The 26,893-nt window shown below is 40.1% G+C and overlaps 1 protein-coding gene and 1 long non-coding RNA gene across 2 annotated transcripts; one reads left to right on the top strand and one right to left on the bottom strand.

Annotated features, from left to right (window-relative positions):
* Window positions 1–136: 136 nt before the first annotated feature.
* Window positions 137–18,362, top strand: LOC128512205 (uncharacterized). The gene is made up of 7 exons (XR_008356264.1): window positions 137–217; window positions 1,676–1,744; window positions 1,841–1,999; window positions 5,565–5,695; window positions 6,006–6,199; window positions 7,425–7,525; window positions 18,276–18,362. It is a non-coding gene; the product is annotated as an uncharacterized LOC128512205 (long non-coding RNA).
* Window positions 15,714–26,607, bottom strand: ak1 (adenylate kinase 1). Its single transcript, XM_053485363.1, has 7 exons — window positions 26,470–26,607; window positions 20,800–20,832; window positions 19,242–19,277; window positions 18,299–18,462; window positions 18,042–18,158; window positions 16,931–17,122; window positions 15,714–16,775 (listed from the first exon to the last, which is right to left on the bottom strand). The coding sequence occupies exons 2-7, from the start codon at window positions 20,804–20,806 to the stop codon at window positions 16,707–16,709; spliced, it is 585 nt and encodes a 194-aa protein (XP_053341338.1). The 5' UTR covers window positions 20,807–20,832; window positions 26,470–26,607; the 3' UTR covers window positions 15,714–16,706.
* Between the last annotated feature and the right edge of the window lie 286 nt (window positions 26,608–26,893).

The following is a 26,893-nucleotide window of genomic DNA, read 5'->3' as shown; positions in this document are numbered from 1 at the left end:
TCTAAGGCTAGCCACGCCCACTTCCTTCTCAATCTCTTGGGCTGTAATAATTTTCAACTACCGCTAGGGGGCCCGTTAATAGGAGGTTTAAAGGTTATCAGATACACATCAGGTTCAGGGAGAACAGCGTACAGTAGAAACACTAATCTGCCATGTCCTCAATTTTTCCTCCACATAAAGCTTTGCTATTGAGCAATGTTAATATTACAACTAAAAGGTAGGTCATCTTTTCTTTCTCAATGGCATCTAAAAGGTATTGATCACATACATATTTTTTTTTTACTTGATGGTTCAGGTTCTATGGTTACATCAATTAAACAAATACAAATATCCTATTCCTTGAAGAGAGAGTTTAAATCAGTCATTAGTTCTATCCAAAGTGGCTTATTGCAACTTTGCACATCTTATCTCAGTTCATGTGAAATAGTGTAAAATTAATCAAACCATATCGTTGTATATTGTTATATTCAATATAGTTGGTAGCATCTCCATAGTCAAAACATACAATCGTGTAAAATGCATTAGCCATAACATTAAAACCATCTTTGTTGGGTAAAACCCTGGATACCACAAGAGCTCTGAATACATAAAATCATAACCTAAACAAGAATGTTACAAAAAGTACATTTCATTAGGCCTTAATAACCGATAACATAAACATCTCATACAAATATTGTATCACTAACAAGGTTACAAAAGTTTACTTAAAAATATTATGAATATTAGATTCATCCTGTTATTTCCATAATTGCAAAGTATGTGGACATTGCAGATTTCTGTACATTCTGCAACCAACAGAAAGAATGGATTTCTCATCTTGTTTCTACTTGTGGTGTGGTACAATCTTGGCAACTCGAAAATTATATTTTTCACTTTATTCCTGAATCTTATAACTTAATTGTAAAGGATATAATTATCCTTTTAAGCCATAGTAATAAATCATTTGAATACAGTATCAAGTTTTATATTTTAATGGCCAAGCTCTATATTCATAAATGTACATTTTCTAAATCACTTCCTAAACTATCGCATTTCCTCGGTGAAATACAAAACCTCTTGAACTCATTAAATCTAATAGAAAACAACAAATCTACTCTGTTATTGTCTCAACATTCAGATTTAATCAGTGAAACACTGTGATTGTTTTTCCCCATATTTAGGTAGTTTATTTTCTCTATTTTTTCTTTCTTTTTTTTACTATTTTACTATATTGCATACAGTACATACTGTACACTCATTCCCACACTACAGGTAATTTGGGAATGCCAATTAGCAACCAAGAAGGGGAAGAACATGCAAACTCCATGCACACAGACCCGATGCTGGAACCAAACTCGGACCTGTACCCGTACCCCAAACTGTATATGTTTTTTTTTTTTTCTTTTTTTTTGTTCTGTTAACCGTGAGGAGCTAATTGAATAGTTCAAGTTTTTACACCTGAATCGTGTATGGTATACTTTTATTCTTTTAATATTGTGATTGTAATTTTTATTAATAAAAACATTTTGTAAAAAAAAAAATATATATGCAAAATATTAAAAAATTATTTCAACTTATAGTTTAAATGCTTTTAATGATATATTCAATATAGTTGGTAGCATCTTAAAGTCAAAACATAAAATCATGTAAAATGCATAAGCCATAACATTAAAACCATCTGCCTATTATCCTGTAGGTCTCTCTGATGCCACCAAAACAGCTTTGAGGGGTCAAACCCTGGTACAGTACCACAAGACCTCTAAAGGTGTGTGGTATCTGGCACCAAACATATTAGCAGCAAATACTTTATGTTATGTCTCTTGCAAGGTGGAGCCTTCATGAATCAGATTTGTTTTTTCAGATTGAGATCTGGAGAACTTTAAGGCTGAATCAACACCTTAAACTCTTTGGAATCTTTCTAAAATCATTTCTGTACCTCCTGTCAATGTGTGTCAGGGTGTCAGGGTGCATTATCCTGCTGAAAGGCACCACTGCCATCCTGGTGCCATCTCCTCCCCAGGTAAGCAACACCACACACACACACACACACACACACACACACACACACACACACACAGACATCCACATGATGTAAAAGAAAACATGATTCATGCTCACTGATGCTCATATGCCCATATTAGGAGATTTCATTGTTGGACACGGATCAGCCTGGGCACCCTGCATAGCTAGTGTAGACACTGTAATATGTACATAATCCCCCAACACACACATTCATCTTCTTCTTTCCCCTGATCTACTTCTGAATATATTTTGTCCTGCACAGCTATATAGTACCAAGCATGTCAATGTTCAGCTGTCCCTGACATTTGTGCACATACAGAAAAAAAAACAGTTTTCTTCCAAAGCAAAAGCTCAGAGTCTGAGACACTACAGTATATGTTGAGCTCAATCAATTAAAGGTACATATAATCTGTGGTTTGGTGAAAAATGCAACATTCAACAAATACAGCCACATACTTTAATGCTTGCCCCCAAACCATGTCTATAGCTCACACACACACACACACACACACACACACACACACACACACACACACACACACGGCTTAGTGACCGTGTTGAAAAGCACCACAGACTCATGTCCGGACTAAAACAGGGAGCAAAAAATAGGCCACAAAGGAATGGAAATCACTTCCCTGCTTTACTCTGACCAAAGCTAATTTTAGTAACACAATAAAGTGACAGTGAAGCCACGTCACACAACATGCACGAAATTTCTATTTTCACATCATGAGGTACATATGAGCCATAAAACATCATTGTAAATCATCTTTAGTAAATAATAGGATTATTTATATAAAATAAATTAATGTAATTTTAATATGATATATAATCTATCTGAAATTAAAACCTGAAGCAAATAAATTGAAACAAAATAAATCAGTGAGTTTGTTAATAACATAAAATTCCTAAAAAGTCAAACATTTCATTATTATTATTGTTGTTGTTGTTGTTGTTGGTTATTATTACACCAACAGCAATAATAAAAGAACGAGAAATAGTAGTATTTTTATTAGTAGTAGTATTACTGTTGATGTTATTAATTTTAATAATAACATATAACTATAATATTATAATATGTTATAATAATATATTACACTAATTATTATAACAACAGTATTAATACTAATAGTACTAATAGCAACAACAACAATAATAATAATAATAAAAATAATAATATATTGTAATAATTATTATAACAACAAATATAATAATTATAATAACAGCAACAACAACAATAATAATATCTTAATAGTAGTAGTACTTTTATTATTATTATTATTATTATTATTATTAAAAAATATTGTTGTTGTTGTTGTTGCTGCTGTTGTTGTTTTGTTATAGTTGCAGGCTGTACAGTGCAGTCCAGCCATGTCTCCTCCCTCACTGTTGATCTCAGTCAGACTGAGGTATGTATAAGGTGAAAGAAACATTTTTGGCATTTCCTGGAGTCACTGGTGTTGTTTCAGCTCGAGAGTTTGTGCACGTAGCCTTCCCTCGGCGTGCGGTGAGCTCTGCGGGTTTCAATAACAGGAAACGAGGTGATGTCGTTTGAAGAGGCGCTCAGCACCCGTAACATGAAGGCAAAGTGTTTGAGCTTCCTTACGAGCCTCAGAGGAGACCCTCAAGGCCACAAACTAAAGAGACATGCGGTTATGTGTTAGAGTGGCGTTAAGTTTGGATGCGTGCTGGACTTTTTTCTGCTAAAGACATTAATGCTATAAATATCCACCTTGTAGACAACACATGTCATGTCTTCTAGTAATACGAATACGCTTTGTCTCCTAAATGAGACAGGTGTGACGATTATTGCGTTTACGTTCTAGTTGTCAGTAAACTCTGCAGAAGAGCTGATGAGCACTAAAACAGCTTATTTACATAGAAATTAATAAATAATTTTAGATATTTTTCCGAAATGCAAATGTCCTCTCATGATAGGTTTATTTCACTGAGCACTTTTATTAAATTTATTACACTTCGTAAATTTACTAGAAGTACATAAACGTACACACTTACAGTAATTATTGAGACAAAAGTAAAATCCAATGTTTAATGACATTCTCATTTTTTTTAAATGAGAAGAATAAGAATAATTTGATAATTTATGCAATAAAATTTCTCTATAACAATTAATATTCAGTATGAGGTCCCTTATTCTTCAAAACCTGTCAGAAGCTGAATAAAATTGTCACATAGGCAGTTTCTAACTAGTTTTACAGTGCATCCGGAAAGTATTCATAATATGCTTGGTTTGTGCTCTGACATGAACTGTCAAGTGTGGGACCTTATATAGACAGGTGGTCATGTTCCAAATCATGTCCAATCAAGTGAATTTATCACAGGTGAACTCCAATTAAGCTGCAGAAACATCTCAAGGATGATCAGGGGAAACAGGATGATCAGGGGAAACAGGATGCGCCTGAGCTCAATTTGGCAAATTTGCTTTCTCAATTTGTTTTTTCAATAAATTAGCAAAAATCTCAAGTAAACTTTTTTCATGTTGTCATTATGTTGTGTTGTGTGTCAAATTCTGAGAAAAAAAATAAATTTTATTCATTTTAGGATAAGGCTTTGACATAACAAAATGTGGAAAAAGTGATGCACCGTGAATACTTTCCGGCTGCACTGTATTTCTATATATAATCTCCTGCTACACTAATGCACTTATTCTACTGTTTCACTAGTGCTTGGATACCATCAAGATAGAAAGTTTTCTCAGTACACCAGAGTCACAATCGGTCTGCCTGCCTCACGTCTGAAACACTAGCCTCCCAGGAACGCGGCAATAACTCCCAGTCGAGTTCCCTTAACACACAAGTGCTGTTGGTGAATGAGTGTGTGTACAGTTCCCACAGACAGATGCGTCTCTTCTACAAGTCGGTCTCAAGTTATCCATTAGTTTTTAGAGGTCAGACATTCCACTCGCAGTGAGCTCTGAGTCACTTTGGACGGGATCGTCATTCACAGATGTACGGCCTTCTTTAAAACGCTTGCATTGTTCAAATGTTTAACTGCGGCTAAGAGTCTCATCACCGTGCTGTGCTTGAAGTCGTCTGTAAATGTCACTTCCTTTTAAACCTTCATAAAACATCACTGATGCTAAGGCAAGGGGCCTCCGAGTGGCGCCTTGTCATCTGGTTGCTGTAACCTCTCGCAGCCGAAGGTCTAGAGAGAGCTGATTGGCCGAGCTCTCTCATACGTGAGGGACGAGAGGTACTTTGTGCTCCCACATTAATCACAGGTCTACAGCCAATTAGGGCCGTCTGTAAACTTACACAAGCTGAAGGAGCGGATAACGCTGTCCTCCGAGGGTGTTACGCCGACCCCAGATACGTGATAACACGTGATAGTCTTTGGCCCTCCCAACTGAGTGGTAGTAGTAGCCCTAATGTGGAAGCTGCCTAGTGATGGAGAGGAATTGGACACAATTAAATTAGGGATAAAATCGGAAAAAAAAAATTTCATTTCACTTTTTTAAATCCCATGATGAGCCATTCACTGTCACTTTTTCTCAATAACCATGACAGGTTGCGTCCCGGTGTTGTGTTGCGTTGTCTTTTCAGCCCCTCAGAGGGACATCCTGATCCGTTCCTGAGCACGGCATCTTCTTCCCTTTCCTCATCGGGTCGCTGTTCCTCGGAGGATAACCCGGATACCTGCTGCGTCGTGTTTTTAGACCCAACAGGAAACACTGGTGAGCTTATGATGTGTGAGGAAGCCTGCAAACCTGTGATGATTTAGAAGCATATTCAATAACAAAAGTGTCGGTGGTTTTGTGCCATGTTTGTTCACTTGTCTGGCCTGACACGCGTTCTTTAGATTGTCTAGTAAACAGTCACATCCTGATATTTGGAAGCTGCAGGACGAGCTCCTGTTATTTGGGAAAATGTTCAAGTGCAGGTATTGGTTAACTCTCGGACCTTATTAAAGGTCTGAAATTCCTGAGTGACTTTTATGTGAGTTTCTGTTTATTTGTGTTTCTTTTTTGTCTGTCTGCTAAGCAGCACCAACAAAAAAGAGGAAGTGAAGGAAGTGACCTCTTTGTTTGGTCCCGTTAACCTGGAATGTTGATGACACTTTCCTGCTTTCTGGCGCCTTTTCAGCATCAATGGCGTCCCATTAGTTGGTGCTGGCTGCGAACTCTAATGTCCACTAGAGGGCATTTTTGTTATCTTCAAGACCAAAAGTTCTGAATCAGGTAAAAGTTGATCAGTAACAAATAAGACAACATACTTCTTAGAATTAAATACTCGCTTTAGTTATGTGGTTGTTGTTGTTACTGATCACACAACTTTGCACAGTTTTTATGCCAGATGCCCTACCTGATGTAACCCTCCCAATTTATCCATACTTGGGACCAGCACTTTATCTAGCGGCTGGGGTTTGGGCATTGGGTGGGACTCGAACACAAGTCTTTCGCACGTTTCAAACTACGGGATGATTGTGAAATTTTTCTAATAAGCATAAACATATACAGGGGTTGGACAATGAAACTGAAACGTCTGGTTTTAGACCACAGTAATTCATTAGTATGGTGTAGGGCCAATACAGCATCAATTTGTCTTGAGAGGGTGGCGAGAGGGATTTTGAGCCATTCTTCCTGCAGAATAGTGGCCAGGTCACTACATGATGCTGGTGGAGGAAAAATTTCCTGACTCACTCCTCCAAAACACCCCAACGTGGCTCAATAATATTTAGATCTGACTGTGTAGGCCATGGGAGATGTTCAACTTTACTTTCATGTTCATTAAACCACTCTGTCACCAGTCTTTATCATACTGATACATGGCACCGCCTTTAGGATACAGTGTTTAAACCACTGGGTGCATATCGTCCTCCAGAATGGTTTGGTAGTCCTTGGCAGTAACGCGCCCATCTAGCACAAGTATTGGGCCTAGGGAATACCATGATATTGCAGCCCAAACCATCACTGAGGCACCCCCATGCTTCACTCTGGGCATGCAACAGTCTGGGTGGTACGCTTCTTTGGAGGTTCTCCACACCGTAACTCTACCGGATGCGGGAGAGACGGTGAAGGTGGACTCATCAGAGAACAATACATGTTTCACATTGTCCACATCCCAAGATTTCCGCTGCTGGCACCATTGAAACCAACATTTGGCAATGGCACAAGTGACCAAAGGTTTGGCTAGCAGCTCGGCCATGTACATTGACCCTGTGGAGCTGGTCAAATTTAGCCATGAAACCCCCAACACTAAATTGACCAGTGTTTCAGTTTCATTGTCCAACCTCTGTAATTCCTGTCCCTTATAGTTTGTTTGTTTCTTTCTTTGTTTAAAGAATATTTTTTCTTCAAGGGGTAACTAAAATATTAACATATTATATTGACATGATGGTGAAAGTTTGAGAATATGTCCTCAACTGAACTTAAAACCATATGTGTGTAATTATTTTGAAACAAGGTCTGTGTCCTTTGGAAGAAATCCCATCATTCATACATTCCAACCAATTCAAATCAAACCGATCCTTAACCCCTTGACCTGGAGCATGGAAACTTCCAAAGGTAGTAGAATTTTCATTTCATATTTGTAACTTAGATTTTGTTGTTGTTTTTGTTGTTGTGAACTGGCCAGGTGTACTATTGGTCTTCAAAACATTATTGGCAAAATGGTTATAGTTAGGGTTGTTGCCTCCAAGAATTGTGCGCCACAATTCCCGGTTTGACTTGAACACCCCTTATAAATCATTTTCTCTTTCTATAATATATCTGTATAAGCTGTCTGAACTTGAAATTTGTAAAAGTTCTATATGGCATGTGTCTTTTATTATTAATGAAATGGTTCATATTATATTGTATTTTAGTTGGTTTACAGAATTATCTCCCTGATTGCACAGCGTTCTGCTCTGTGTTTTGACTTTTGCTATAATTTCTACTCTGATGCTGTGTCTTACTCCCCCTTGGGCAGTGGATCTAATGTCCATGGGTCCCTGGGCGATCTACTCTTCAGTGTCCCCCAAAACACTTGTCTTGAATTTACTAACGTTATGGTGTGAAACACAGAATATAAAATTATATCCAGTGTTCTGTAAGACAAAGCAATGAGGCGCCGTATAGGGCTTAAATCAAACTTTACTCACGCACACACATATGAAACACTTGCATACACATATATGAAACACTCACACATACATATATACTACTAACTGCTCAAACAACTACATATGAAACACTTGCATACACATATATGAAACACTCACACATACATATATACTACTAACTGCTCAAACAACTACATATGAAATGCGCGCGCACATACATACATACTTTCCGCGCACACACATACATACTTTCCGCGCATATACATACATACTTTCCGCGCACATACATACATACTTTCCGCGCACATACATACATACTTTCCGCGCATATACATACATACTTTCCGCGCACATACATACATACTTTCCGCGCATATACATACACACTTTCCGCGCACACGCACGCACGCACACACACACATACATACTTTCTGTGCACGCGCACAAAGCCAACTGTAGCGGTGTAGGGAACGAGTGATCAACGGATCTTTAGTTTAGCGGAAAAGGGAATGGATAATTTCCTTTAAGTCATTACATATCGCTGGAGTGTGAAAAAATTTTACTCGAAAAAGAATTTATATTTTTATTATAATTATTATCGAGGCGAGGACATCATATAAATAGGACACAATAATTTACATTTTGATTTAATAAAGAAACCATTCGTATTATATAGGCTAGTAATCTGTAAAAATAAATAAATAAATAATACGTTTTATATTTTTTATGGTATCAGTTTTTGTTTCAATAAATAATCTATATTTAATGTCCGTAGCGTGAAATTTCCACAGCAGCAGGTATCCGAGGTGCTTGTGTTACCATGGTAACGCAAGGAGGAAGTGACGTTGCATGGTGTTCTGAATGGTGGAATTTTGTAGAGTGAAGTTCCCTTTTCAGACATTTCCTGCGCAGGGTGTAGGGTGTAGGGAGTAGTCATTTCAATGTATATGAACTTCATTCTCCCTGATTAGTAGTAGCGTTTCTTAAATAGACCGTTAATGGACAGTTTAGAAGACAACGAGTGATTTAAGTATTTATCACCACAAAAGTGGGTGATATGGGGGGGTCGGAACAGTGTTTGTCCCGTGGGATTCCGATGAGTTGTTGTTCATATTAGCGAAGGCGAGGAAACACATTTCACAAAACAGTATTTCTTTCTGTTGTAGGATCCGACATATTAGCCACAGATTCCGTGCTTTAATTTTCTTTTTGCAAATCATCACCTGCGTTTTCTGCCGCTGAAATATTCAGACATTATGTGGATAGTTCTGAATATGCCATGTGATTGAGCAGTGATGATACAAACCAGTACTACCATTCAGGGAGAATGAAGCGACAAGTCCGTCTACACTGAAATGCCTTCCTTTTACACTGAAATGCCTTCCTTTTACACTGAAATGCCTTCCGGTTACACTGAAATGCCTTCCTTTTACACTGAAATGCCTTCCGGTTACACTGAAATGCCTTCCGGTTACACTGAGAATCTCATAGGTGAATGTGCGAGAAGAGTTTGTATGTGTGTGCGCGGAAAGTATGTATGTGTGTGCGCGGAAAGTATGTATGTGTGTGCGCGGAAAGTATGTATGTGTGTGCGCGGAAAGTATGTATGTATGTGCGCGGAAAGTATGTATGTATGTGCGCGGAAAGTATGTATGTGTGTGCGCGGAAAGTATGTATGTGTGTGCGCGGAAAGTATGTATGTATGTGCGCGGAAAGTATGTATGTGTGTGCGCGGAAAGTATGTATGTGTGTGCGCGGAAAGTATGTATGTATGTGCGCGGAAAGTATGTATGTGTGTGCGCGGAAAGTATGTATGTATGTGCGCGGAAAGTATGTATGTATGTGCGCGGAAAGTATGTATGTGTGTGCGCGGAAAGTATGTATGTATGTGCGCGGAAAGTATGTATGTGTGTGCGCGGAAAGTATGTATGTATGTGCGCGCGCATTTCATATGTAGTTGTTTGAGCAGTTAGTAGTATATATATGTATGTGTGAGTGTTTCATATATGTGTATGCAAGTGTTTCATATGTAGTTGTTTGAGCAGTTAGTAGTATATATGTATGTGTGAGTGTTTCATATATGTGTATGCAAGTGTTTCATATGTGTGTGCGTGAGTAAAGTTTGATTTAAGCCCTATACGGCGCCTCATACAAAGCAAGTCCTCTCATTTATTTTTTTTTCTAAAATGTGACCCTAACAACATTGATTTTTTTTTTCTATTCGATAAGCATCAAGACATTAGACACTCCCAGTGACGAATCAGGGTTAAATCATTTCACCTCTGGGCGTGTAGAATGGTTATATATTATTCTTAATAATTTCCCACAGAACAGAAAAATGTGCATATTTTAAAATATTCCTGTGAAAGCAGTATATTATAAATGTTATGTTGTTTATTATGTAACATTTTGTAGTGTGAGTGATTTTACTAACTGCATTGCTGTATAAAGTTAGGTGTGTGCTTTTTTCCTGCTCCCCCTCCAGGTGATGTCCATTAGCCCCCGTCCTCCCTATCTTCAAGTTCAAGTTCAAGTTCAAGTGGGCTTTATTGTCATTACAACCATATACAGTTAGTACACAGTGAAACGAAACAACGTTCCTCCAGGACCAAGGTGCTACATGCAACATAAACTTACAACATAAATTAACAGAGACACTAAACTAGCTAACCAAGAGGCCTAGTTAACTGGCTAGCAGAGACAGGACAGAGAGATCTAACATAAATTACAACATAAATTAACAAAAACTAACTAGCTAAGTAACATTTTTACAGACAACATAAAGTGCACGTGCAAATGTGCAAACAAGAGCAACAACAAAGTGACAGTGCGCAACCACGACATAACAGAACATAAAATATGGTGTTGAGGTAGTGGGTAAACAAACATTCCTTAAAACAGCAGCAAGATTTGAGGAATTAGTGCAAAAATGTAGTCCAGTAATGGTCATTGTGCAAAAAGATTGTTAAAAACAGTGAAGCATTTACAGGTTGGTGTGTACGATAATTTGGTGGTGTAGGTCAGTGTGTCTGCACTTGTGTTGATTAGTCAGTCCAGTCTCAATATTTTGAGGTAGTTGAGTTAAGCTGTGTGATAATGTTTGTGTTTGTGTGTGTGTGAGTGTGTTTGTGTTTATCAGTCCAGTCCCTTTTTGTTGAGGAGACGGATGGCTTGTGGAAAAAAGCTGTTGCACAGTCTGGATGTGTGTGCCCGAATGCTTCGGTACCTTTTTCCAGATGGCAGGAGTGTAAAGTGTGTGTGAGAGGGGTGTGTCCGATCAGCCACAATGCTGGTGGCTTTGCGGATGCAGCGTGTGGTGTAGATGTCTTCAATAGAGGGGAGAGAGGCCCCGATGATCTTCTCCGCTGTCCTCACTATCCGTTGTAGGGTTTTGCGATCCGATATGGCACAATTCCCAAACCAGACAGTGATGCAGCCGCTCAGGATGCTCTCGATAGTTCCTCTATAGAAGGTGGTCAGGATCGGTGGTGGAAGCTGGGCCTTCCTCAGTCTTCTCAGAAAGAAGAGACGCTGTTGGGCTTTCTTCTGTAGGGAGCTGGTGTTGAGGGACCAGCTGAGGTCCTTCTCTAGGTGGACACCCAGGAATTTGGTGCTTTCGACGATTCCCACAGAGGAGCCATTGATGCTCAGCGGAGAATGGTCGCCTCGTGTCCTCCTAAAGTCAACAACCATCTCCTTTGTCTTGTCAACATTTAGAGACAGGTTGTTGTCTTTACACCAGTCTGTTAGCCTCTGCACTTCCTCTCTGTACGCTGACTCGTCGTTCTTGCTAATGAGACCCACCACGGTCGTGTCATCAGCGAACTTAATGATGTGGTTCGAACTGTGTGTTGCTACACAGTCGTGAGTCAGCAGTGTGAACAGCAGGGGACTGAGCACACAGCCTTGTGGGGCCCCAGTGCTCAGTGTGGTGGTGCTGGAGGTGCAGTTCCCGATCCGTACTGACTGAGGCCTACCGGTCAGAAAGTCCAGGATCCAGTTGCAGAGGGAGGTGTTCAGGCCCAACAGGTTCAGCTTCCCAATTAGTTGTTGGGGGATGATAGTGTTGAATGCTGAGCTGAAATCTATGTACAGCATTCGAACATATGTGTCCTTCTTGTCAAGGTGTGTGAGGGCAAGATGGAGTGTAGTGGAGATGGCGTCGTCCGTTGAGCGGTTAGGACGGTACGCAAATTGCAGTGGGTCCAGTGAGAAGGGCAGCAGGGTCTTTATGTGTCTCATGACGAGCCGCTCGAAGCACTTCATGATGGTGGGTGTGAGTGCAACGGGACGGTAGTCATTGAGACAGGACACAGTAGACTTCTTGGGCACGGGGACGATGGTGGTGGCCTTGAAGCACGTGGGAACGACGGCGCTGCTCAGAGAGATGTTAAAGATGTCGGTGAGAACATCTGCCAGCTGTTCAGCACATTCTCTGAGCACTCTGCCTGGGATGTTGTCTGGTCCAGCAGCTTTACGTGGGTTGACTCTGCGTAGAGTTTTCCTCACCTCAGCTGTAGTGAGACACAGCACCTGGTCGTTCGGAGGAGGGGTGGTCTTCCTCGCCGCTACGTTGTTCTGCCTGTCAAACCGAGCATAAAAGTTGTTCAGCGCATCCGGGAGGGAGCCGTCACTGTCACAGGCAGGTGATGTCGCCCTGTAGTTTGTGATGGCTTGTAAGCCCTGCCACATGCGCCGTGTGTCACCGCTGTCCCTGAAGTGATTGTGGATTTTCTGGGCGTGTGCGCGCTTTGCCTCTCTGATGGCCCGAGAAAGTTTGGCCCTTGCTGTTCTGAGGGCCACCTTGTCTCCCGCTTTGAAGGCAGAGTCTCTGGTCCTCAGAAGTGCACGCACTTCCGCAGTAATCCACGGTTTCTGGTTGGGTCGTGAGATGATGCTCTTGGAGACAGTGACGTCATCGGTGCACTTGTTGATGTAGCTGGTCACTGATGACGTGTACTCCTCCAAGTCAGTGAAGTCGCCGTAAGTTGCAGCCTCCCTAAACATGTTCCAGTCAGTGCTCTCGAAACAGTCCTGAAGAGCAGAGATGGCTCCTGCTGGCCAGGATTTCACCTGCTTCAGAACCGGTTTTGAGCGCCTGACGAGTGGTCTGTATGCTGGAATTAGCATAACAGAGATGTGGTCTGAGTAGCCGAGGTGGGGGCGGGGCTCTGCCCGATATGCGCCGGGGATGTTTGTGTAAACAAGATCCAGCGTGTTTTTCCCTCTCGTTGCAAAGTCCACATACTGATGAAATCTAGGAAGCACTGACTTGAGATTTGCATGGTTGAAATCTCCAGCAACAATAAACAGTCCATCCGGGTGTGTATTTTGCAGTTCACTGATCTTAGTATACAATTCCCATAGCGCTTCCTTAGCATTAGCGCTAGGTGGAATGTACACTCCGATAATGAAAACAGTGGTGAATTCTCGTGGTAAATAAAAAGGTCTGCATCTAACAATCACAAACTCCACTAGCAATGAGCAATAACTAGAAACTAGCACAGAGTTCTTGCACCATTTCGTGTTGATGTAAACACATAAGCCGCCACCGCGAGTCTTACCGCACAGAGCTGTATTCCTGTCGGCGCGAAACGAGGCTAGCCCGTCTAGCTGAATAGCGGCGTCCGGTACTCTGTCGCTGAGCCATGTCTCCGTGAAAACAAAGACACAGCAGTCTCTAACCTCACGCTGTGTAGCCTGCTGGAGTCGGATGTAGTCCAGTTTATTGTCCAGAGAGCAGACGTTGGATAAGATGATGGACGGGAGAGCCGGCCGGCTAGGGTTTGTTTTTAGCCTAGCACAGACTCCCGCCCGCTTGCCGCGCTTCCGCTTCCTCGCGCACCGCTTCCGATGACCCTTCCTCCGGCCTCCTGCATCAGGCAACGCTGAGGCTTCGAGGCCTGGTTCACGCAGCAAGCCGAGGTCGCGTAGCTTTTCCCGCAGCTCATCGCGGATAACATTAACCGGGTTATTTAGGTTGAAAAGTGTCTGGCTGTTGTATGTACGGACACCAGTTGCGACGATATCCATACACATAATAAAATAAACGCGCTACACACAAAACGTAAACAAAGTAGCACCATTTTGGCTCCGGAGCGGCCGCTGCGTGCTACTGCCGCGCCGCCATCTTGGATCCAATCTTACACTCTTGAGTAAGAGAGCTTCCAGTCAGTCTCGCCTACACACTAGAATCAGGGCAATAATGAGGGTAATTAACCCACACAGTGACATAAAACAATGTGACATGCAAAAAAGTGATGGAAAACCGACCATATACTGTAAATGTTATCATCATTCTGAACTTCTGCTTTATTTTTCCTGTATGTGCTCAGTGCCATCCCACACCAAGATGCCACCATGGGTCATGAGTCCCGACCGGTGAGAAGCGCAGTCTCTATTATCAGGTTTAGGTGGAGAACATGACCTGAGCCTCCAATAACGAACTGGACTTTATATTAAACACTTCCAGCCTCCTAACACACACTGTGATGCAGATCAATCGCTGCTATCCGTTATCACTCATATGAGGATGGGTTCCCTGTTGAGTTTGGTCCTCTCAAGGTTTCTTCCTATTACCATCTCAGGAAGTTTTTCCTTGCAATCTTATCATTTTGATTCATACACATTCATATTTCATACAAACTTAAATCATTCTTTTGATTGTGTAAAGCTGCTGAATTGTTAAAAGCACTATGCAAATAAAATTGAATTGAATGACAGACAGGTTGAGGAAGAGGAGAGGTTTCCTTCTATCCACTGTCTGTTTGCATCTTATACACATCACCCTGTGATTACAAAACAAATGGCACCCCGTATCGATTCTATACATGAAAAGGCTTTTAGTTTCAAACTACGGGATGATTTGATATTTTACGGGACGGTTGTTAACGCTAGAAACAAGTGCCAATGGAAAGTTTCCAGACTCTTTCACGATTTTTACATTTTGTTATGAATCACCCAATGAACCAATTTTCAGATGTTGTGAGAAACATAACAAAAAGTGGGAAAGCATGTCTGAAAAATTTCCATCAGCACCATATAGGAAATTTAGGCTATTTCAGTAGAAACCTCACTTCACAATGTGTGTATAATTTTATACGCCAGTGGCTGATTAACGAAGAAGAATTAAACATAGGAAATGTCCTAGTTACTCCGAATATAGTGTTTAATATTTCACCCTGGAAACAGGAGCCTTATGATTAGCATCATGCTAACAATCTGTGCATAAACCATCACACGTGATCATCTCTAGAGTTGTGCATTCTTTTCATTCCATTATCTATATCACTTAGTTCTAACGCTGGCAAACATGATACACTTTCTTCTCTTACTTCTCTTACTCGCATCTTCTTTTAAGTGTTTTAAGCACTGTGCTTTAGCAACTGGGAAACACACACCTAAGCTAGCTAATGGCTCTGGTAAGCTGTTAATACACACAATCCAAAGGTACAACAACTGAAAACAATGTTAACTATCCAGAATATCAACATTTTCCTCAAAGGTGCAGGATAGTTACTGAAAAAGTTGTCTGTATCTGTATGGCAAAAGTCAATTAATTACCACATTTTCTAACTAATTTAGCATGAAGTTCCCTACGCTAAGACACAGCAATGATAACATGAAAACCACACAATAAGCAGAATTCAGTATTTTTTTTTTTTATATATAGACTTTTATTTATTCTGTTATTTTTTTTATGTACAAATGTTATTACTGGGCCAGAGATGTCATCTGAGAAAATGTGTGTGCTTGTGTGTGTGTGTGAGAGAGAGAGAGATGTTGTTACAAGAGCTCGTTTATTATGCCAGAAAGTATAAAGGGGAAAAAATTAAATAACTCTTTTCCTTTATTGACATTTTGCAGTTGACTGTTGATCAGTTATAATTTTGAGATAATATTAATAGAGATAATTGTATTGTTTTTTTAACTTCTCAGCCAGATTGAAATGATGACATACTTTTAAGCTAATTCGTCAAAGAGTTCACAGTCAGAATTTTGAGATCACGAATCTGAATTTTTATATCAGATCATTAAGAACATTGTGTTAAATCATTGTGTTTTAATATAATGTGTAAAAATTGTAACCTAATAATTTACAATTGAGAAATACGAGAATTTTTTTGCCAGGATTTTGACAATAACTTCATGTCCATATTGTGCAACACTTCGAAAATGGGTTTTAATGTTCTTCCCGCAGGATGGAAGAAAAATATATAAATATATTTTTTTCTTTTAAGAAATAATTTAAATAAGTGTGGTAGTTAGCCTTCGCCTATGGTATTTATAAGGAAGGAAGTTTAGCAGTATCGATTGCTGTGTGTGGACATGTGGTACAGCCTGTCAGAGCAGAACTACAGATCGCAAGACAAAACACAGCAGAAGCCCTTGACAACTGTGCGCGGGGTGTAAAGAAAGAGGTGCAAAGCGTTCTGAATACAAATCGCGTTCAGAGTGAGAGAAAGTGCAGATACGGTCTCCGGTGACAACGGCATGAACTATTCATTAAGGCGAAACCGGGCAGCCGGCGTCTCCCGCTGGCTTTGCTGTGGATTTGGGCTTGTTTCTTTTTTGTTTGCTGTTTGAGAAGAGAAAAACTACAGAATAAAGACCAAAAGTGCAAAGTTCATCTGATCAGGTTTTCTTTACATGATGCTGTCGACCGCCTGGGAAACATTTTTGAACACTTCATCTACCGCAGGCTCAGAGTCGATCTAAACAAAAACAAAAAACAGAGGAAAGATCCACGTAAAGTCTGTCTTATATGAATTATAGCCTTGTTTTATGCAGAAAGCAGTTTAGTATAAACACAAATGTTATCCAAACCATAAGGAATTTTTCTGTAACTTCCTGTTAAAGAATCGCTCACCTTCCTGACAATCCCACGGCCCTCGTAGAAGGCGATGACTGGCTCGGTGGCTTTGTAGTAAAGATCCAGGCGCTTCTTAATGGTCTCCTCGTTGTCGTCGGCCCGGCCGCTGGTCTCTCCGCGCTTCATGAGCCTCTTTACCATGGTTTCGGACTTCGCATCAATGTAGAGCAGCAGGGAAGGGGCACCGATCTAATAAATACAGAAATATATATATATATATAAATACCGCATATATTATAGCTGAGGCATTACTGATGGGTTTATAATGACAGAATAACAGATTAATACAGTACATTACTTCTGGCTGATTCCTATGTTCTAAATTACAGCAAATAATTTCTGTCAGAACTAAACGTAGTGAGACTGCTACATTCAAAGGTTAAGAAATATCAAACAACAAGTAGCTTATTAAAACTATTTTTTAAAATAAGATTAACACAAAAAGTGGTGCATCAAGAAGAAGAACTTAAAATATTTGTTGAATTCCAATTAAGTGTCTGGTAACATAAAAAACACCATTAAATACTACAAGTATACAAGTATTATTATTATTATTATTATTATTATTCCTACTGTACATCGTGTCTGTTACTGCAGTTCAGAATCTATCCACTAGAGGGTGGTGTATTATGATATATTACTAAGCACAATGAACAAGTCTAATGAAATTTAAAAATTTTTTAAAACAACCATAATATCGCGCAATAAAAAAGATATGGTGATAATGTTTTAAAGGTAAGCATTTAATTTTAGTTTGCCTAAATTCAGTCTCTTACCTTTACACCTTAAAGTTTTATGTTCTGTTAAGGACTTAAATGGTTTTATTTTTTTGCATTATTACATTTGATTTGATGTTTTTAAAAATTATATTTCATATATAGATATCTGCATCGGTTACATATCAACATGTCTGATATTGTCTTTAATAATATTAACAATCAGTAATTAAGGATTAACGCTTTGATTTATGTCACATGACCATCTTCCTGGATGTTATCTATAACCTTATAAAAATTGAAGATATAAATATGAGTGTATTAGGAATAAGAAGCAGAAATCAATAATATATAAATAATAAATAGGACAAATATGTAAAGTGCATCGTCACCTTCTTCTCAAACTCCTCCCCCTGTTTGACCTCACGAGGGTACCCATCAATCAGGAAACCCTTGGAGACGTCAGCCTTGGCGATCATGGCATCTTTGATCATGTCAAGAACGGTGTCCTGTAAAAAGAGAAGATGAAATCTGTGGTTTGTTTTTGAGATCCCATTACAAAAACAAACCACATAACTCATGAACACAGTAAATATTATTTCATTGTGTTTTTTTTCCCCTCTCAGGCTACAGAGAGGACTTGTCTCACCAGAGGCACTAGCTCGCCCTTCTGCATGATGGCCTGGAGCTGTTTCCCCCTTTCAGACCCGGACGCCACCTCGGCACGCAGCAGATCTCCTGAGGACAGATGGGTGAAGCCGTACTTCTCCACCACCTTCTCACACTGAGTGCCTTTACCGGAGCCGGGGCCACCTGAGGAGCAAGAGGGGTTTGGAGGAAAGGGACTTAATTAAGGTCCATTTATTAATTAAGTAAGGAATAAAACAGTAACGAGGCTCACGGTTATAGTGAAGTAATGACTGTACAGTGTGTTTTATTATTCATCTATACTTCATTAGGAACAGCTTTGAATACCTGAGGTGTTTAAAACGATAACTACACTACTATTTATCTCGTCAAATTCAGCTAGAGTCAGGACGTTTAAACCGACAATGCTGATAAATAGTAATAATTAGTTCTTTATTAATCCCAAAGGGAAATAGTATTTTTTGCACATCCAAGTTAGGAAACTGCGGTCAAATTGCCGGTGCTGGGTCTTGAACCTTGAACCATCTAATTAAAAACCCAGTGACCTAAAGCTTTAACCATTTGAGCCACCACTGCCCTACAAGCTGGACACATCATATGCTGGAGATCAGCATTAACCTTTTCAGCAAATAGAGCTACTAAAACACTTTTATTGGATCAGAATACATGGACCAGCCTTTCCTCCTCATGTTCATCAGTGAGCCTTGGCCGCCCATGACCTTTTTGCCAGTTCACCGGTTTTAATTACTAGCACCGCTTTTCTCACCAGGAACATCCCACAAGACCTGCAGTTTTAAGTTTTAGACTTGCTCTGACCCTTTAAGAAATCACAATTTGGCCCTTGTAAAATTCTTACATCTGCCTATTTTTTCTGCTTCCAACACACACACACACACACACACACACACACACAATGTATTAATGTTAATACTGTACGTACTCACCCACAACAAAGATGATCTTTGCATTCTTAATTTTGTCTGGAAATGAAAAACAAGAAAACGTCCAATCTGAAAATTTTATTTCTTTATCCATTTGTTTGGTTGTTTATGTTTGTGTTTATGTATTTATGCATTCATTATAGATAGATAGATAGATAGATAGATAGATAGATAGATAGATAGATAGATAGATCATCTTAAAGGGATATGAAAGAAACATATATGTATTATTATTATTATTACTATTATTATTATTATTATTATTATTATTATTATTACTATTATTATTATTATTACGTAATCACACGGACTGACACTGTTTAAACTACATTAACTCCATATATATATATATATATATATATTTAACACTGTTGTTAGGATTTAATTGTTTTATTTATTAAAAAGCTGACTTCATGTATTTTACCATCAGGGTGAACCTCAGCGCGTTTCCGCGAAAAACAGCTGCCCATATTTCTGTTACTTTGTAATCGCCACAAACAACACGTTAAATAAAGCTCGGGTTTTGATTAAGTTGGGAGTTGGCATGGCAACAGTAACTGGGCCAATCAGAACGTGCCTTTAGTAGCTTCCGCATTTCTCAGCAGTCGCTAGCAAAAGTCAACATAACCGCCATATTGGGAAGGTCAATATTCTTGAGAGGGTGTATGATAAGACACGGATTAAAATTGTTTAAACTATTTGGAAATGGAACCATATTTAAATGTCTCCCAATGAAAAAAAAAAAAAAAAAAACACTTCAAGTTTATATATTTTTTTTTATTTAAACGCAATAGATGCTGTTTGGTCGTGCGCGCCGTGTCGTCTAGACCAATCAAAGGTCGCCGTTTCATCCGGGTCATCGTAATGTTTTCGGATGACGTGAGCTGGCTAGCTACATAAATTAAAATTAATAGACGAGTAACATGTACTATCTAATGAAGAGGTCCTAAAATATTATTAGTTTCTTGTTTAAACGTACGAAAAGGGAAAAAATAAATAAATAAATAAATGGTCGGATTTACTTACGGGTGTGACATCCCATAATATCCTATTTGCTTGTTTGTTTGTTTGTTTGTTTGTTTGTTTGTTTGTTTTTCATCGAGTATTTTAAGTATTTGTAAAATATATATTTTTTAATTTATAACCATATTTAAAAAATACTTTGATTAAGCATTTTCCTGTTTTTTGTAATAATTAAAGCCATATTATGTTATTTTTCTTTTTTATATTTTTCTTGATTTTTCGATTTGATTTTAAAGTTACTATTTGTAATAAAGGTTATAAATCGATTTAAAACATACGATTAAATGCAATTAACTAAAGGAATTTATAACAAGGCAGTGAATTTGTACTACACAATTATTACCACAAGATGTCGCCAGAGACAACAGAATTAAAGTCAGCGCAGCGTGTAAATGGGCGTGACCGATTCAGCTATTTGAAGAAGTTACACAAAGTGGTTCATTTTGAAAACCGTAATTCAATTACTTATATGCATATTCTAAAATGTGTGTGTGTGTGTGTGTGTGTGTGTGTGTGTGTGTGTGTGTGTGTGTGTTACCTGCCATGGTGCTGTTGCTGTATTATGATTTTCCTGTAGATGAGAGAGAAACAGATAATGAGTAATGTCATTACATGATAATGGGAAAAGAGTCAACGGCACATGTTAGACTTTATGCTTTTGCTCCATGTTATATATTTTCAGCAACGCGTCTCTTGCACGCCACTTACACGCCTCCAATACGCATGCTGCATGGATTCTGCATGTCTTCTACACACATTTCAATTTCAATGCATCATGCAAGCTGTTTTACCGCCCTCTTTTTGCCATTACCTGCCTCCTCCATATGCATGCTGCATGCATCCTACAAACCTTTTACTTGCTCCTTGCACGCCTACTACACACATGCTACATGCCTCCTGCACAACTCTTGCACACATGCTGCATGCATCGTACACACTTACTGCACACCTCCTACACACATCCTGCATGCATCTTGTGCACGCATCACATGCATCCTACACACTTACTGCACACCTCTTACACACATCCTACATGCATCGTACACACTTACTGCACACTTCCTACACACATCCTACATGCATCTTGTGCACACATCCTACATGCATCGTACACACTTACTGCACACTTCCTACACACATCCTGCATGCATCTTGTGCACACATCCTACATGCATCCTACACACTTACTGCACACCTCTTACACACATGCTGCATGCATCTTGCACACCTCCTACACCACCAGTGTGCCAGCATGGTTTCTGCATGCCTCGACAGGACCGAAAGTGCACACAGACCTGATGTTCACAGTGTATTGGTCATGCAGAAGTGTGGCAGCGTGTTTTGTCACAGGAAACAAGTGTGTGATCTGTGTGTGTGTGTGTGTGTGTGTGTTGTTGTGTGTGTTGTGTTGAAATGTAGACTGCATAGAAGTTACACTGACACGCAGCTGATCAAACGCAAGTGATCCAGTGATTAATAAAAATTTATAAAATATAATTAATAAAAAAAAAAAAACATTCACCCTAATACCAGATTATTATAGTCTCAAATTGAGAAGGGTTAAAAAGAGTGAGAGAACAGAAAGAGTGAAAAAGGAAAAAAGAAGTACGAAATTAAATGAAGGCAGGAAGAAATTATATAGTCCGGAGGAAGAAAACAGGAATATGTTAAGAGAAACAGAAAAAAAGTTTTAAAAAAAGGAAGGAATAAAGGAAAACGAGAGAAAGGAAGAAGAAAAAGAGTAGGAAGGAAACAAAAAAAAGAAAGACAGAAAGCTGGAAGGAAAGTTTTTATATGTGTATAAAAAATAATTAGGGAAAAGGAATAAATAGGCCAGAAATGGGAAGAAAAATGACAAAAACAAAAAGTAAAAAAAAAAAAAGAGAGAGAGAGAAAGTGAGAAAAAGAATAGCAGAAAATAATTTAAAAGCAAGGATAAAGAGAAACAAGAAAGAAAGAGGACAGAAATGTGAGGAAAAAAGAGAATGTAACGGATGAACAGAGAGATGAAAAGAAAAGAGAACAAGAAAAAAGAGCTGATCTGAGAACACACAAAAATGTGACAAAAACACACACACACACACACACACACACAAAGGCTCTTCGCGGAACTAATAACCACACACCAATACTCATATCTGAGTGTAAAATAACATGTTACAACCTGCAGCTCATGCTAGCTCGAGCACAAGCTTTCCTAAAGTTTCTTCGTCAACATTTTAGCAAATCAAATGAAGTGCCGTTTGTTTACACTGAGTGTTTGCTTTGGGCGTCAAAGCTTGTGTAAAAATTTCCAGACGCTCATGGCTTCTTTACAGTGAAAGCTTGCTAGTTAGCTAGCATTTAGTTAGAAGTTTAGCCACTCTTTAGCGTGACATGGTGGACACTATAAGCTGGTGACCTTCAGTGCTCTTACTAATGAGGAGAGACTGAGAATTACCCCAGAGACCCGAGCTCCGGGATTTATTTGCCTCTGATTGACCCCGTGCCCTTTATAAATGTCACCTCGCCTCCTGATTCAGCAGCTTCAGGGGCTCAGGTTTGCCAAGTATGGAGCCTGAGGGGGCGTGAGGGGGCATGAGGGGCAGTTAGAGTGCGAGTCCGGTGGCCAGGAGGAGACATGAAGACTTCGGTATGTAATGGACGTGTGGAGCAGGTGGTGTGAGTCGGTATGTAGCTTCGGTTAAATTAGCGTACAGAAAATTTACTGCTGCTGCTGCTGCTGTCTCACACAGCTACTACAACAATACATAACACAAAAACACACAATTTCGTACACAACACACAAGTCCTACAAAAAACAAACAAACAAAGGAAGAAAGAAGGAAAAATAAGCAATGATAAAGAAAGAAAGAAAGAAAGAAAGAAAGAAGAGGAAAAAGCAATGATGGAAATAAAAAGAAAGCAAGAATAAAAAACTAAGATAAGCAAACTGAAAAAGAAAGAAAGAAAGAAAGACAAAGTGTCAAACAGAAAGAAAGAAAGAAAGAAAGAAAGAAGAGGAAAAAGCAATGATGGAAACAAAAAAATAAAGAATGAAATAACTAAGATGGGCAAACTGAGAGAAGAAAGAAAGAAAGTTGTGAAAAAGGAAAGAAATGAGTACAATGTATTTTATGTAAGTGACAGAAACCGAGTGTTAAATATTCTACAGCACTGAGGTGGACAAACACCTTCATACCCAGGCAGGGTTTAGTGTCGCAGATCCAAAGGCAAACCGAAGGACACAGGATTCTTTTTATTAACCTCTTTTATAAATAGACAACTTTTGCCCATAAAATATGTCTGACACACAGCCGTGTGCACACACGGTACACACATTGGCATGGGAAACACAACCCTTCACCCCCAAACTGCTGACAGAGTTGTCCTTGAATTTAGAAAGGCTTTAAATAGATCTGATTACAGCTGCTTTTCTCCCCTTACACACTTGCTCCCTCATCATCATCAGAGCAGCACCATGTGGAGAATTAATCACTTACAGTACACTTAACGTCTTCACGCAACAGCAAGTGTGCACTCTCTGTATTTCATTTACAAAAGTACTGTGTGTGTTGCAGGTCGATCTAGAGCTCTGGTTTCCTTAGAGTTCTTCGGTTTCCCTCACACCTGCTAGAAACATGGTGGACTCATAGTGCTAAATTTTCTCCTGGGTGTGAATGAGAGCGTCTGTGTGAGTATATGAACGGCTGATTGAACAGACCGATAGGATACTCAGACTGAGGAGCGCAGGGCAGATCCAGTACAAGCCCACACACTCCAGTAAAAGCCCAACAGCTCAGCCCTGCTTACAGACCCTCTTCCTCCTCAGCACATTGTGGAGAGCAACACAGCAATCTCCATTGCGCAGCAGATAGCCAAAGATCAAAAAGGTGATTGGGGCAGCCTGAGCCTAACCCTGCTCTGTTTAAACCTAACTATGCACTGACTGAGCCTAACCCTGCGCTGAATAAGCCTAACCTTTCTCTACCTGAGCCTAAACCTGTTCTGACTCAAACCTAACCATGCCATGACTGAGCCTAACCCTGTGCTGAATAAGCCTAACCTTTCTCCACCTGAGCCTAAACCTGCTCTGTCTGAGCCTAACCCTCTCTGACTGAGCCTAACCTTTCTCCACCTGAGCCTAACCCTGTTCTGTCCAAGCATAGCCCCGTTCTGTCTGAGCCTAACCTTTCTCCACCTGAGCCCAAGCCTGATATGTCTGAGCCTAACCCTGTCTGAGCCTAACCCCCTCTCTCTCTGATCCTAACCCTGGTCTGTCTAAGCCTAACCCTGAGCCTAACCTTTCTCCATCTGCACCTAACCCTGCTCTGTCTAAGCCTAACACTGGTCTTTCTTAGCCTAACCCTACTCTCTCTGAGCCTAACCCTACTTTCTCTGAGCCTAACCCTACTGTCTCTGAGCCTAACCCTACTTTCTCTGAGCCTAACCCTTCTCTGTCTAAGGCTACAAGCACTCTGGCTGAGCCTAAGTCTGCTCTATCCCAACTGAATCCTGTTCAGACTCAGCCAAGCCCTGCTCTTACTGACCCATGCCCTGGTTTGCCCATGTTTTGTTCTACTAGCTGTGATGAATCTCTGCGCATGTAAGGCTCACTTCAAGGACCCACAAATGGGGCTCCTAGCCAAAAGAGGTGGCCATCCATCCACAAGCTGAAATGTTTTGTTCATGCCAAGTTTCAGCCACTTAAGTTTTAGTATGCCAGGGACCAACCGGACACTCACACCAGGTTCCTGATTGCCCAATGCCAGCCTGGAACACTTGCCAGATTCTGGCCCAGTCACCATGTCAAGGATGGTGCTGGCCAAGTGCTGGCCAAGCACCTAAGCTAGTTTCAGTCACAGCTCCTATGGCGATTTGAATGAGCAAAACATTTCAGCTTGTGGATGGATGGCCACCTCTTTGGTAAGTTTTAGACTAGTGCCCACACCAAACAGTGTAGGCTCAATCACCGTACCAAGCCCTGACACAAATTCCATGCCAAGTACAATCCCAGTTCCTGTGTCAAGCTCTGTCACAACCCTCATGCTCAGTTCCTGTCTAGTGCTTATGCCATCAGCATAATCCTTCGTTAGCTGTGGCACCTTTATTTTGATCCTGTTTCCCAGCATCCAATGTTAGTTTATGTCACAACACAAAGTTTTGTTCTGATTTGTACACTCCCTGTTTTGTATTGTTGTCTTTGTTCTGTTAATTAGTGGACACTGAATTTATGGTTTTGGTATTTACGTCTTGCATATGTTGTGTATGTATTTAGGTCTTGCATATGTTATGTTTTCTGTGTTAGGTTGTGTTCTGGGGCATCAGCATTTGCATTTAGCTTTCCATGATTAAAAAAAAAAAGTTCTCCAAATGCATCAAATTTGCACTTTTATGTAGCATTAAGGTAAATCGTTAAGCAGCAAGGCATGATATAATGCTTGTATAAAAATGTGAATAGCATTAGATTGATTTTTTTTGCAGTTTTTACAAAAATGAACACACGTAATAAAGCTTTAATAAATCTTAAGTAGTTTTAATTTTTCAGACATGGTGCAGAAGTGCACTTAGTGGGCAGTGTGAATCAGGTCACTTGATGCCACCTTCTCTTCAGTTCATCTATAAAAAGCCACTTCGGCAGCTGTCCACAACACCACGACACCATCGCTGCTACCCGGGAATCTTTTGGAATCCCGCTTCTTTACGGCAGGGTGCTTTGATCCGTTGCCACGGCAACAGCGGAGCTCCTTTAACAGCAGAGTGTTTGTGTGGCCTTGTTTACAATGAGGATCTACGAACATATAGCATGTTCTCTCTGACCGTGAGACTGGAGACCGATGCTCTGTGCTCATGCCATGAGTGTATTCGGAGTGTGAAAGAGACCGTCGTGTCACGAAGACCGCAAGCGTGAGACAAATGTTAATGTCAATTTCAACGTTAATGTAAGACGCCTTCCTTTGAGAGGCTGGTTCTGATCCTGAGCTCGTTCCCAAAAGCTTAATCGCTCCAAGGGCACACTTTTCAGTGATGCCGCAGTCCCAGCTGTCAAAACACACCACTCTTTTCACATCTCTCTCGTGAGATCTTACTGTATCTCTACTTCCTGGATAAACAGTTTATACAATGTCCAGTCTCAGTTACTCTCTTCAAACACCACCATAATCCTGTCTTAATGCCCTTCTCTAATCTCTTTCTGTGTGTGTGTGTGTGTGTGTGTGTGTGCACTAACCTCTCTTTAGGTTGGGTCTCTGTCTCTCTCTCTCTCGCTCACTCTCTCTCCCTCTTTCTCTCTCTCTCTCTCCGTCTGTCCCGGCGAGTCTCAGTGGGAGTCTCACTGCTGCACCGCACCCCTCCTTTTCCCTCTTGAGTCTTTATATAGAGCAGCTCGCCCTCTCGCACAGACTGCTGGGAAATAAGAGGAGGGTTTTTTGCCCGGGGTGTGTGTTTGTGTGTGTGTGTGTGTGTGTGTGTGTGGAATGGCAATAGGGCAATCCGATGGTCTTGACAGTGGAGAAAAAAGCAGAAAGATATGTGTGTGTAAATGAAACAGAGGCTGGGCTGAGAAACAGGAAGTAGGGTGGTGAAAAGATAAAAAAAAAAGAAAAATGTGTGTATGAAGATATTAAACAGCAGCAGGACTCATGGACTGGACA

This window comes from Clarias gariepinus, chromosome 24 (genome assembly GCF_024256425.1).
Source record: "Clarias gariepinus isolate MV-2021 ecotype Netherlands chromosome 24, CGAR_prim_01v2, whole genome shotgun sequence".
Taxonomy (NCBI): Eukaryota; Metazoa; Chordata; class Actinopteri; order Siluriformes; family Clariidae; genus Clarias; species Clarias gariepinus.
The sequence above is the reverse complement of the archived record's forward strand: the minus strand, read 5'-3'. Positions and strand labels throughout refer to the sequence as shown.

Excerpts from the sequence above, each read along its gene's own strand:
- ak1 (XM_053485363.1), bottom strand. Across the intron at positions 17,123-18,041 it reads GGGAGGAGTTTGAGAAGAAG|ATCGGTGCCCCTTCCCTGCT; the intron begins GTGACGATGCAC and ends TGTATTTATTAG. Across the intron at positions 16,776-16,930 it reads GCCGTGGGATTGTCAGGAAG|ATCGACTCTGAGCCTGCGGT; the intron begins GTGAGCGATTCT and ends GTTTTTGTTTAG.